The sequence below is a fragment of the Aspergillus pseudonomiae genome, assembly GCF_009193645.1.
Source record: "Aspergillus pseudonomiae strain CBS 119388 unplaced genomic scaffold BDV37scaffold_162, whole genome shotgun sequence".
NCBI lineage: Eukaryota > Fungi > Ascomycota > Eurotiomycetes > Eurotiales > Aspergillaceae > Aspergillus > Aspergillus pseudonomiae.
The window spans coordinates 13,646-26,428 of record NW_022476154.1 but is presented as its reverse complement, the minus strand read 5'-3'; the positions used below and the strand labels follow the sequence as shown (position 1 = coordinate 26,428).

Below are 12,783 nucleotides of genomic sequence, written 5' to 3'. Positions count from 1 at the left end.
TTTGTGATCGATATTATTAGTACAGAACCGATGGCCGGAATTAAATGTGGCCTAAGCGGGGCCGCAGCTTAGGACGACCGCGCCGGTTTTTCCGTGTTATGTCCAGGCCAACTCTCCATTTGCTTCCACTACCTACACCACTGCTCCTGCATTTGAAAAGTGTTGTCGTCTTTCATTTCCAATGCCTTCCCTGTCCCCCCTAATCATTTGACTGTTCTTGTGGCTTCTTCTTCTATTCTCTACATTCGATCCTTTATTTTCCTCCACTTTGCTCAATTCGCCGAAATTGATTCACTTGTCCACGAGAACTGTAGACACGACCTCCCATTATCTCGCATTCACGGAGTTAACTCCATGTTATGGTATCGGATATGAGACTGTCTTATTGTTGAACCCAATTACCCTTTCTTGTTCAGTATTTCCTTTCGTTACACCACTTTTTCTTTTCTTTTCTTTTCTTTTCCCTTTTTTATTGCTACGTCGTGGCCAATACTTCGATCCTTCTCACCGGATATACGCCGTTTCCTCCCCTCATTACTAAACCGGAAACTCACAGGGAGGGGTCCTCCACTATAGCGGAAATGGACTCTGCATCAAGTACCGGTGTGAATTTAGCCTCTGATATACGGCGCCGAAATGTCCCGCATACTGAGGGGCCTAGAAAGAAACCCGATGGCACGGAGGAGAGCAAGCCTAAAGTATGTTTCCCTTCAATTCTAGCGCCCTGAAAATACAGTGCTCAAGGACTAACGCTAGTCGGATTGGCCTGTAGTCCAATTCACCAGTTTCCATCCTAGATAATTGGGAACCCCTGATAATGCCCATTCTGTTGACGGCTGTAGCTATCTTCACTCGCATGTACCGGATTGGTCGCTCGAATATCGTGACTTGGGATGAAGCGCAGTAAGAGAAACATAAACCCTAATGAGTCGTATTGTGTTGGCCCAGTTTCTTACCCTAGGTTTAGCTTTGGCAAGTTTGGGTCACATTACTTGAAACGTGAGTTCTACTTCGACGTACACCCGCCGCTGGGGAAAATGCTTGTCGGCTTGTCGGGTTATCTTGCCGGTTACAATGGGTCGTTCGAGTTCAAATCCGGTGATAAATATCCGGAAGAAGTCAATTATACTTTTATGCGCGTCTTTAACGCTGCATTCGGCGTCGCGTGCGTGCCACTTGCTTATTATACAGCACGAGAACTTGGCTTTCGCAGAGCTACTATCTGGCTCGTGAGTTTGATGGTGCTCCTTGATAACTCATACGCAACCATCTCAAGGTTTATATTACTGGATTCCATGCTGCTCTGTTTCACGTTCACTACCACCTTCTGCTGGGCAAAGTTTCACCGACTACAACATGCGAGTTTCTCTATTGAGTGGTTTGCCTGGCTATTCCTGACCGGGATAAGCATTGGCTGTGTGTGCAGTGTGAAGTGGGTAGGCTTCTTTTGCACAGCGCTTGTAGGCCTCTATACGATCGAGGATCTATGGAACAAATTTGGCGATCTAAAGATGTCAGAGGTCAGTTATGGAAGGAATCAGTAGCTCGAATGTTTTGCTAAGCCCACTCCCAGGTCGTCCTTGCCAAGCATCTCATGGCTCGTGTGGTGGGGCTGATCATTATACCCGTTTTGGTTTATGTATTTTCATTCTACCTGCATTTCTTGGTTCTGGAAAATAGTGGACCGGGCGACGCCCAAATGAGTTCACTTTTCCAGGCTAATCTGAGAGGAACTGAGGTCGGGAAAGATAGCCCCCTGGAAATTGCTCTTGGTTCTAGAGTCACACTGAAGAACATGGGTTACGGCGGTGGGCTTCTCCATTCGCATATCCAGACATACCCTGAGGGGTCCACCCAGCAACAGGTTACCTGCTATCACCATAAGGACGCCAACAACGACTGGTTCATCTACCCAAGCCGCCGCGAGCCAGAGTATGATCCGAGTGCGCCTCTAAAGTTTGTAGGTGATGGTGATGTCATTCGTCTTATTCATGGACAGACAGGCCGAAATTTGCACTCTCATGTTATTTCTGCACCCATTACCAAGTCACACTACGAAGTCTCATGCTATGGCAATATCACTATCGGTGATGATAAAGATCATTGGTTGGTTGAGGTTGTTGATGATGTTGCATCGAAGGATAGAAGTAAAATCAGGACTCTTACCACTGCTTTTCGCTTGCGACATCCTGTCCTGGGTTGTTATTTACGAGCAGGCAACGTTAATCTCCCCCAATGGGGCTTCAAACAGATTGAAACCACATGCGTGAAGGAGAACAAACCGAGCGATGTTTACACACACTGGAATGTCGAGTCTCATGCTAACGATCGGCGTAAGTTTCAATTTTTGAGCCCCATGCATTTACAGAGGAAAGGATATTAACCATCCATTATACAGTTCCACCGGGTGATCCGGGATCCTATAAGTCGCCTTTCATGAAAGACTTCATCCATTTGAATGTTGCCATGATGACATCCAATAATGCGTTGGTTCCCGACCCAGATAAGCAAGATGATCTCGCCTCAAAATTTTGGCAGTGGCCTATACTTAATGTTGGGCTCCGGATGTGCTCCTGGGACGACAATACGATCAAATACTATCTCCTTGGCAACCCATTCGTTTACTGGGGAAGTACAATTAGCCTTGGAGTCTTTGGGCTCTTGGTATTATGGTATCTCGTGCGCTGGCAGCGAGGCTACAATGAGCTTTCCCAGGCAGATATTAACCATATCCATTATTCTGGCTTGTACCCAGTCATTGGATGGATTCTGCATTATCTGCCTTTTATTGTCATGGGAAGAGTGACGTATGTTCATCATTACTACCCAGCACTGTACTACGCCATTCTTACCTTTGGCTTCTGTGTTGACTGGCTCACGCAAACAATGAATGCTAAATCCAGCTGGATGATCTATTCTTTACTTTATGCTATCATAGTTGGAATGTTTGTGCACTTCCGCGTGATTGTGTTTGGCATTGAAGGTTCAAGTCAACAGTGGGGTCATTTGGACTGGCTGAGCGGCTGGCGCATCGCCAATTAAAACACCTTGCCTCTTCTGTCATTCCCTCCTGCTGTCTACTTTTCTTTCCTCTTTTGTCTCCCTATACTTTGTTTTACCTTCCTTCTTTATTATCGCCCTACCGCTGCTTTCAGTCCCCCTTGATTCCATTGTATTGCTATTAAATTACTAGGTACCTTTACTATGGTTTATGTAGCACATCATCGGCCATGTCGGCGATATCAATGAAGTTTTTAATTTACCATGTCAAATGCGGAAGGATTATTAATCTCTATCAGTAGTTTTTAGGATGTTTTAAACTCTCCTAATGCCTAGCTCAGGCATTGAGGATTATATCTTAAAAAGGGTAACCTAGTGGACTTCTCGCTGATATCAGGCAGCATTGTACAATCATGATTATCGCAGTCGTGGGCGCACTCCGAGATATATTCAACAACAGTTTCCGGCCCATGCATTTCCGCCCCTGCGCATCGCATCGTTCAAGCCTAGAGTGACAGTTGTCGGGACACTAGTGTGACCCCCGCCGGTAGCGCCGAAGCCCTTCACTCCGCTTCTGCGGTCATTCAAATCGTACCTGCCCGCCTCGATATTTCGATAGATTCTCTCGGCGACCTCAAGAAACGCACGCTCGACGCCATCACCAGACTTTGCACTGGTCTCAACGTAGCGTACGACGTTGTTCATGCGGCACCACTCTTCCGCCTCTCGCCTCGTAACATGCCTCTGATTCCGTTCCGAATCATCACCGGCCAAATCGCTTTTGTTACCGACCAGGATGACTACAATTCCTTCTTCCGCAATTTGTCGCAAATCCTGCAACCACTGTGTGCATGAAGTAAACGTAGATGGTCTCGTTATATCGAACACAAGCAGAGCACCAGAGGCACCACGAAAATAAGACCGCGTGATCGATTTGTACGTTTCCTGACCTGCTGTATCCCAAAGTGATAGCTTCATCTTTTTCTGAGACTCAGCTATTTTTCGTGGGGGAGTAGGTAAACCGGAGACGATGGGCTCCTCTGCGGCATCTAGAGCTACTGGCGACGAAAAGGAACGGTTGCGAGGCTTGGTGTCTGATTCTATATTTAGGGCCTTTGAAGCAGGTGGTCCAACTGGAACAATACGCGAACCAAACTCCACACCAATGGTCACATCGTGGGAAGATGAAAAGCGTCCTTCGCAAAGCCGAATAGTCAACTACAGCAAGGATCAGCATGATCGAGCTCCGGCATTCAAAGGGCGATCAGACACTTACGCTAGACTTTCCAGTCCCAGAGTCACCAATACAGACAAGCTTAGCGATGTAATCCCATGGCTGTGACATGGATACAGCGGACTCTAGTTTTGAAGATAGTTGTTTCCTGATTAACTAATATCCGCCAGCTCAGATGCCTGAGACTCATGCTCCGAAAACCGTTGCTAAAACTACCGAGACAGGGTTTAAAAGAAGTACACCGTTGAAGTGGCACTAGAGACTTTAAAGGAAATCGTCCTAGCCCTATATGGGTCATATGAGAATTGCCTGAGGCGCTCTTTAACACACACAAGTGGAAGCGGGCTTTTCAGAGCTTTCCTCTCCTGATAGGTCTGGTATGGGGCGGCAGCCTTCGTCGTACACGTGATTAGACGGACACAACAATCCCCTTTACCGAACTCCACGCTAAGTCATTTAACTGCTGACTCTTGCTCTTCTTAGGCATAACATCCGACTTCTGATCATGACTCGAACAAACTGATTTGATAGTGTGGTCTTTTCTATTTCTTTTTTTTTTCTTCCAAAACTGGTCATTTTAATACAATATAATCAGAAAACAATGAGCTGCCATGATACTTTGTTACGATCCATATAGAACCTTGCCATGTGATAATTAATAAATGGGTGACCAACACAGCCTTGCGAGATGAATATATATGATCTGCCAAGCACTGTGGATCACCTGTGTGGGTCATCTCATTGTACTTAGTAGACTAGTACATAGTAGATCCGTGAACGGAGTATCTGGAGTAGATACTACTATCTAGAGCTTCCGGAACAAAACCAGATATACTCCGGAGTACAGTTAGTTTAAAGGTTCTTTCCGGAACCCATGGCGTTAGATTCCTGAAGTGGAGACACTCCCGAAAGCTGAGTCATCTATCACCATGACCTTGCCTTATGACGCTTGCACCTTCTTCCTAGTAGGTACTACTGATTCACTTTATGCCTTACAAAGGCTTCCATTTCCCCCTTCCATTTTGTCGTACATTTTCCGAGCAAGTTACTCTCGGGTAGATATTTTCCCAGATGTTCTCCTTGCCAGCCTCCACGTACCACTGGCTCTGAAACTATCACTAATCCTATTGGAGCTCACCGCTTCCATATCGACATTCGAACGAGCAACATTCAGGACACTCGAGCAGCAGCAGCTTTATACCGCAAATTGGCTTTCCATCGGGGGTTAGTTAGAGATGTTCTCGGAATGTATGTGCCATATAGAGTTATAGAGTCGTCACTATCTGCACCTAATTTCTTGGTCCATCGCTCACCATCACACAGATGCCTCTCGCTTCCTCGCCCAGTCACAATCACGACTACTTCCTCAGTCTGACGAAACACGCAGGAAAGGTCATGGGCGTCTAATGCAGCAACCAGGAAGTTCCCGCTTTCCATCCTCGCGGTCCTTTCTGCAACGGGCAGCCCTTGACCCGTATCACCCAACGGCATCTCAGATTTCTAACCTTCCTCTTGGTTCTCGAAACTTGGCCCAGCCTGCGCCTCTTTTCTACAGTGCCACTGATGACTTTTGTGAAGACGATGATGAAGCAGAGCATGAGCGTGAGATTGCCGACTTCTATGCCCTCCAGAAATCAAGGCGAAATTTTGGCAGTAGTCATCTGAAAGCCTCTTCGGAGATCGATGAAGATGATGACCATTCAAATAGAGTCGAGGACCATGGAACATCTATATATGGAATACATGGCAAGGTGCAAGGAATTAGGAGCTCCTGGCGTGCTGGGAAATCCTATCGCGGGGAACGAGATGTGACTGCTGAGAAAGAAGTCGAGGCTGTTGATGTTGAAGATGGACCACCCAGAGACGGATACAATATCAGAGCTAGAGCTAACCTAGTTGACGTTCACCTCGAAGATAGCCTGCGATCCGCGTTGGATGGTAATAGAACCGATTCTTCAGAGACAGGTGATGACAACCCTCCTTCCATCCAACGATTTCGGGGGCAGTCTCAACCACGGAAGGGCAATTTTGGCATAGATTCATTTTTCATGCCGATGGAAACAGACAGGCAACCGTTAATAAATGATCCCCGGCCACTAAGTCCCGCGGACCCTGTTCAAGCCTCGTTTGCCCCGGTTAGAACCGAACCGCCCATGCACGATGTCTTCTGGGGTCAAATTTTTTTGATATCTATCGCCTGCCTTTTCGCTACTTCTTTCCTTGTCTATCTCCATACTTCCGCTCCCTCGGGAAATAAATCAACGTGGGGCGACACGATATACTTGACCATTCACTCCTCGTTCTATCTGCTTGGTTCCTATACTGTTACCTCGGTTTTTGCCTCACTGATTTGGCTGGCACTACTGCGGACCTACATACGCCAACTGGTATACGTGATCATTGTCGCTGTTCCCGTGATCTTATATTCCTTCTCTCTTTATCCATTTGTTTCAAGCTTCAAAGGAGCCTGGCATGGAACAAGCATACAGGATAAAGCAATGAGATGGGGATCCATTGCTCCATTCATTATAGCTAGCGTGTGGATATATAATGTAATCCGGGGTCGTCATGCTATAGGTAAAGCGATCAGAATCCTCGAGTTTGCATGTCGGATCCTCGCCACAAACCCGGAGCTACTGATCCTTGGTCTTGGCATTCTCGTCTTCGTCGCTTCATGGACATGGTTGTGGATGCTTATGTTCACGCGGGTATTCCTAGGAGGAAGCATAATGGGATCGGGTCGCTTCATCATCAGTTTCAGTAGTTGGTGGCTCGGGGTCTACTTCATTCTCGTCTATGTTTGGTCACTGGGAGTCATCGCCGGCATTCAACGTGCAGTTACAGCTGCTACAGTGAGCCAGTGGTACTTTCACAGGCTTGCAAGTCCTACCCCGACATCAAGACAGATTGTTTGGGCAGCAATTGTCCATTCGCTCACGGCTCTATTTGGCACGATTTGCTTGTCCAGATTAAGTGCACTCCTTGTTCGACTTCCTCTTCTCTTACTCCCGAGTCGTGTGACCTCTGTCTTGAGCTTGTTCGCTTACTCCGTTGTACCCACACCAGTCACAACACTCACAGATCCTCTTGCACTCACATATGCTGCAATACATTCACAGCCGCTGGTTGTGTCTGCTCGAAGTCTTGCCCGGATGACGACTCTTTCGTCTACGATAGTCAATTCCTCACTTCACCCTCGGTCCTATTCACAATCACACGAAAATATGACGCCTCTCCTTCCCTATCGACTTTCAAAACTGATCCTCCATGCTGCCCGACTCATGATGTCTCTGGCTCTTGGGTTTGGAGGTTGGGTGACTACTGCTCGTGACCTAGGTGTGGCGAGCGGTAGCGGTGTTATTAGAGGCAGCGTATATGCCTATGTGGTCGGGCTGATTGCGGGAACGATTGGCTGGAGTGTACTGGGAGCGATAGAACGTGTAATAGCTGATATTGTAGATGCCTCCGTCATCTGTTGGGGCAGCGAGATTGGCGCGTATGGTAGAGAAGCTAGGTATTGTCGGGAAGCTGACTGGCTCTTTGGCGGGGGTTCAGGTTTAGACTCCAGCTATACACGCCATCGAGAAGCGCCTTGATTGTCTGAGCGGCTGTACTCATTATATAGCATTATGCTAATGTTACGTGGGCACTGTCCGTATACCTTGGCATGTTCTTCCCCCTGGCCCCGGTTTGCCTGCTTCTTCTCAAATAGCTATGGAGTGTTTTACTCGGGAAAGCCATGATTTCGGTTTATCCAAGGTCTTAGTGTTTCGGGTTCGTCAATCGCAATACTTATCAAAGAAGAGCATTGATTTAGATATTTCAGCGTAAGAGTTTCGGGGTAGAGAGAGAGAATGAGATGCAGATCAGTGCTTCATGAATATAGACCTCGACGAGCTTTATAGTTCTTCGCTATGGACTTCATATTTACTAGCAACGCATTGGTATTGCAGCAGATACATAGAACAGCAAGGAACTAGTATATAGATGCTAGATTTGAATGCTGCCTAATGTAATTTGTCGAAATAATAATGGAAGTTAGGGATGGGTTGAAAATTCGGCTAACAAGAATTGTTCCTGTCGTATACTAATGTGGTTGGGAACCTGGAACCCGTTGAAAATTACCTAGTAGTTCTATGGAAGAATGATAATGATCAACCTATTTTATGGACCGCAAAAACATATCCATATAAACCAGACGAAACCATACATGACCTCTATGAAAAAGGGATATAACCCATGGTATCATGCTATAATAACAGGCAGAAGTAGACATTTGTACGCCACTTCCTCCTCCCCAAATCCAAATGACGCCAACGCAGATCGCTGGAAGAAAACAGATCATATAAGAGATAATAATGAAGATAAAAGTGGAAATCTCAAAAAACAGAAGTTGAGCGACCGGGTGGTGGGAATCTATAAACAAAGCCGGCCATTCCATTCCACGCCTTCCTTTTTACACCACTCTCTTAGTATTGAGTAACCAAATCGGACAGTTTCTACTGGTGTGGTCATTCTTCCTAAAGGCAGGAAAAACTCACCAGAATAGTCACCAGGTTTGAGACATTGCTTCCCTTGTTCGGAAAAGTTTCTCGACCTCCTGGACCAGGTGTCAGGGAATTCATGAACAAGAATGTCTTCTGAAAGTCCTTGTGAGCCTTCAAGCCATAGCCTCTGGGATTCTTTATAGCATTGCGGCAGTCGACTTTTTAGCTCTAAGATCTCCCTTCGATTCTTTTTGCTTTCATCGGATACAACAGTATTTCCATCACTACCTGGTGTTGGCACAGGGGTGTGTTCCCCCGGCAAAGGGGTGACCGCAAACCGCTCCAGATCAAGCGCATGAATAGCATCATAGGAAGTGGCGCCAAGAATCAAACAAAGACTATGAAGCTGCGGGAAGGGGGCGCTATTCTTTTTGACCACACGCCAATAAGCGAGTATAGATAGCCAAGATGACGAGTCGCTAATCTGTCGAGACAAAGTTTTGGATTGATCGTCAGCAACAAAGGCCAGAATAAAACAGAGGATAGCTTCAATGGCAGTAGCAGCCGCAAGCTTCTCGTCAACATCAGTCACACAATCTCTGGCGGTATGTCTTTCCGCGGCATGCTTTAATTCCCGCCCTAAATTCCCGTACTTCTGATATTCATCCTTCCAAGCTCGACGCTCACCATTGCGTGACGCGCTTGGCTGAAGGTTTACCTGTGACACTGATTGTTTTACACCAGTGACCGAATCGCCTGGTGGATATCTGCCGGTTGGCTGTGAGAACGTCCTACCGTCGTTTCCAACGTTTTCTGAACCATAAGTCGAGTTTTTAAGATCTTTAACAGGCGTAGCCGAGGCTTGTTTTGTTTTTTCCTGGTTGTGTGTTATAGTACTGAGGGTGGAAGACACTGGGGTTTGGGGTTTTTCAGAGCCCGCATTCTTAGGTGCTTGGCTGCTCGGAACGTGTCTTGTTTTCCCTTCAGACCGATAAATTCTAGGGTTGGGGTATTCCGATGCCGTAGCCTTTATAGTTTCGCTGGGCCTCTTGATCAGAACGGAATCAGGATCGGCTATATTCTTCGCAGGTGAGCCTGGAGGCGCCACTTTCCTTTTCCCTGAAAATTTGAGGAGAGCTTCAATACGCTTTCGATTTGCTCTGCCGTACTTGAGTTTCATCAACAATTGCGGTTTCGCTGATTTTCCATAGCTGTTAGGCTTGTCATCTGTTTGATACCGTAAGCTGGACGTAGGAGTTTCGCTAAAGGAAGAAGCCACAGAGCCTTGGGTAGTAGATGGACGCTTATCAGCCACAGAATTTGAGTATTTGCTTTGCAAGCTCTGACGGCCAACGACGAGGGTTGAATCTATGCATGACATGCTGAGGTCAGAGGACTTCGTTTTCTGGGTTTTGGCCCTCAAAGCATCGCCATTGGGAGCATTCTTCGTCCGCGTAGGATCTGAGACAAGCGTCTCCTCGCCAAATCTAGCTAGCTCTTTCTCTATGTTTGGTGGGAGGGTGGGAGATAAGAGCCTGGGCAGTTTAGGGCTGCTTGAAGTTGGCGGAAGGGTGGGTGACAAGAGAGTTGGAAGGCCATTAACTTTTGAGCGCCCAGACTTATTTAGCTCTGCTTCTGCTTCGACAGAGAGTTTTGGTTTCTTTAAACCCATTTCGGCACCTTTCCTTTCCTGCAGCCTGGCGTTCTCCGGCTCGGATTCAGCGGGCCGCTTGCGTTCCAGAGTTTCAGAACCAGCTCGAATGGAAATGCGTGAAGCCGCAATTTTATCCGAGGATTTCTGTATATTGTTTCCAACAGGGCTGACTTTGGGAGCTCTTTGGCTGTCTTCAAGTACAATGTCCATTGAGAGATGATGGCTAGAAGCTTCCTGGCCAATGGGAGAAGGTGAAGCGCCTGTCTTTCTTTTATTCTTATAGTCGTTCAAACTGATCTTTTTCTTGACCGGGCCGCTCCATGGAGTGCCTGCTGCACCCTGGAGTCCAGATTGCTGGTCGGACATGACGTTTCCAGTCTCGTCTGACCAATCACCAACAGCCACCAGTAACGAGTCTCCTTCGTGATGTGTTAAGAAGGTCATATACTGAAGTTGGTGCTCTTCTGGTGAGAATGGACCGTCATTACCCACAGCCCAATTATTGACGAAGCGGCTTCCAAGGCGGAAAGGCACATCGGTAGGCACGGTTAGGAGAAAAGGATAAAGAGGAAGAACGTCTTCCTTAAGATGTTTCAGTCGCCGATCGATCGGATGCTGTTCCGATGTATATGCCCGTTCACTGGGAAGCTTGGTGATTTTTATATCATCGTCCGTGGCGCGAGAGGGCCGGTTCACCGACATTGCACTCTGTTGACAGAACGAGGATGAATTCTTGACAACCGTATTTAAGATGATTTTGCGGTAGTCTGATGTTTAAATATGCTATCCCGTCACGTCCGTCTTCTTCAAGTCCAAGTCACTGGAGCTCATGCGGTTTCGGTATACGATAATCCGACGTGAAAGAAGTAGGCAAGAGCATCACAACGGTCGCCTTGTCAATCAGCTAAACCCGTGTTCTCTCTATAGGGTTAGTAATCAACAAACTTGTATACGTACAGACATGAGATCGAAACAGCTCCGCCTCGCTTGCTCTCGAGCTCTGTCACACCGCTTGGGCCTTCCAAGGCAACCTTGGCAACTGAACAAGCGTTCGCCGAAGTCAATCAACCACACAAAACAAGCAAGGGTGATCTTCGGAGCGTACAGTCCAAGGCAACCGTGCCAATATCACTTTTTATTTCTGTATGTATACAATGAGTGGAACCTTTCCGGCTGAAGACAGGTAGTTGCTGAGCTCTTGGTCTTCACGAGAAAGAGAACTGATAATTGACAGACCGATGCCAGAACGAGGCCATATGGACGAAGGCCTTTCCCTTCGCTGGACGAAGACTATACGTTGGCACCCGAATGAGATATAATGAATGAGGTGAAGAATAGAGGCAAAAGAGGGGATGAGAAGATGAAAATCAAAAAAGGGGGCGGGTGGCCGACGACAAGTGTGGATAGAAATATAGAGAGCAGCACTTCCTCATGAAGATGATTGTAATTGTTAAGGAAGGTCCATTCGGACTGGAGCCGAAGCGGAGACGCTTGGCAGGAAACACACTCACTATCAGCACCTTACTTCAGTATGTTCTCAAGACTCGAGAGCATGCCTGACCTGGGTACATGCAGGAACCCATACTTCCTATATGTTTAAAATTATAATGTGCTCACTGTGACTGCCAAAGCTATCTATTGGATTTATTACCCAGCTAATATCTTTGAGTCCACGTCGGTATTTGAATGTGGGGGAAAATGTGAAGAGGCACCCGAGGTTCTTTCTTCCGCTCTCTGTTTGTTTGCTGAATAAAGTACAAATTGCACGCAGCACAGCACCACATCTTTGAGTGACTAGTTGCTGGAGTACTGAATGCCGGTTCTTAGTTATGGCCAACTACTAACCAAAGATTTATCTTCCCAGAAAGCTTTGGCATCTGGAACAAGGGGTATCGTCTACCTCCCAGGCTTGGTTGGGAGATCAGAGCACACGGATAGCTGGTGAGACAGCTCTTCGCTCCTTGTTGTGTTGGAGACATTGCCACGATCTTCGGACCATTTCAGTGTACCCTTTTTAGCTAAGCTGGACAATGCCTAAACTGATCGAATGGACAACTTTTTCCTGAATGATGGAGGTCAGGGGCCCATAACTCGTTCGTATTCCTGCGTCTCGCAACGGGACAAGGTTGCCATATTGAAGGTACGGATAATAATTGAATTAGTTAGGTTGGAGGGTATAATTTTAGCCATTTCCTACATGCCATTAAGGTAAGGTTGCAAGAAGTAGACATTCCTATCCAATGGGCCTTCCTTCCCTGCGGCTTTCACCTTTCCATCATAGCCCCTGTAGGCCATTGTTAGCTTTGGCCAAGGAAGAAAAATGTAAGAGGCACCTGTCAAAAGCCTCGATAGAATGAATATCTATAGACTGGTAATGACCCACTTGGAGCTTTTCCAGGCTTGCGTTG

General features: G+C 46.9%; 5 protein-coding genes across 5 annotated transcripts; 2 read left to right on the top strand and 3 right to left on the bottom strand.

The window, feature by feature from the left end:
* The first annotated feature begins 138 nt into the window (after positions 1–138).
* pmt2 (protein O-mannosyl transferase) lies at positions 139–3,272 on the top strand. The gene is made up of 5 exons (XM_032083837.1): positions 139–698; positions 773–903; positions 968–1,520; positions 1,574–2,333; positions 2,399–3,272. Exons 1-5 carry the CDS (start codon positions 582–584, stop codon positions 3,040–3,042), a joined length of 2,205 nt encoding a protein of 734 aa, XP_031934689.1. The 5' UTR covers positions 139–581; the 3' UTR covers positions 3,043–3,272.
* Positions 3,273–3,298: 26 nt separating this feature from the next.
* BDV37DRAFT_265788 (P-loop containing nucleoside triphosphate hydrolase protein) lies at positions 3,299–4,600 on the bottom strand. Its single transcript, XM_032083836.1, has 2 exons — positions 4,277–4,600; positions 3,299–4,218 (listed from the first exon to the last, which is right to left on the bottom strand). The coding sequence occupies exons 1-2, from the start codon at positions 4,343–4,345 to the stop codon at positions 3,451–3,453; spliced, it is 837 nt and encodes a 278-aa protein (XP_031934688.1). The 5' UTR covers positions 4,346–4,600; the 3' UTR covers positions 3,299–3,450.
* Positions 4,601–4,805: 205 nt separating this feature from the next.
* BDV37DRAFT_265787 (uncharacterized protein) lies at positions 4,806–5,232 on the bottom strand (the record flags this gene model as incomplete). The annotated part of the gene is made up of 1 exon (XM_032083835.1): positions 4,806–5,232. The coding sequence occupies exon 1, from the start codon at positions 4,969–4,971 to the stop codon at positions 4,807–4,809; it is 165 nt and encodes a 54-aa protein (XP_031934687.1). The 5' UTR covers positions 4,972–5,232.
* Positions 5,222–8,350, top strand: BDV37DRAFT_265786 (uncharacterized protein). The gene is made up of 2 exons (XM_032083834.1): positions 5,222–5,482; positions 5,558–8,350. Exons 1-2 carry the CDS (start codon positions 5,470–5,472, stop codon positions 7,828–7,830), a joined length of 2,286 nt encoding a protein of 761 aa, XP_031934686.1. The 5' UTR covers positions 5,222–5,469; the 3' UTR covers positions 7,831–8,350.
* BDV37DRAFT_59084 (uncharacterized protein) lies at positions 8,241–11,797 on the bottom strand. The gene is made up of 3 exons (XM_032090927.1): positions 11,612–11,797; positions 11,481–11,548; positions 8,241–11,414 (listed from the first exon to the last, which is right to left on the bottom strand). The coding sequence occupies exon 3, from the start codon at positions 11,075–11,077 to the stop codon at positions 8,651–8,653; it is 2,427 nt and encodes an 808-aa protein (XP_031934685.1). The 5' UTR covers positions 11,078–11,414; positions 11,481–11,548; positions 11,612–11,797; the 3' UTR covers positions 8,241–8,650.
* Positions 11,798–12,783: the final 986 nt, after the last annotated feature.

Bases quoted from the DNA above. Each gene is read 5' to 3' on its own strand.
- BDV37DRAFT_59084 (XM_032090927.1), bottom strand. From the start codon at position 11,077: ATGTCGGTGAACCGGCCCTCTCGCGCCACGGACGATGATATAAAAATC.
- pmt2 (XM_032083837.1), top strand. From the start codon at position 582: ATGGACTCTGCATCAAGTACCGGTGTGAATTTAGCCTCTGATATACGG. The intron at 699-772 runs GTATGTTTCCCT...ATTGGCCTGTAG, and splicing joins CGGAGGAGAGCAAGCCTAAA to TCCAATTCACCAGTTTCCAT. The intron at 1,521-1,573 runs GTCAGTTATGGA...GCCCACTCCCAG, and splicing joins GCGATCTAAAGATGTCAGAG to GTCGTCCTTGCCAAGCATCT.
- BDV37DRAFT_265788 (XM_032083836.1), bottom strand. From the start codon at position 4,345: ATGTCACAGCCATGGGATTACATCGCTAAGCTTGTCTGTATTGGTGAC. The intron at 4,219-4,276 runs GTAAGTGTCTGA...TCCTTGCTGTAG, and splicing joins CTGGGACTGGAAAGTCTAGC to TTGACTATTCGGCTTTGCGA.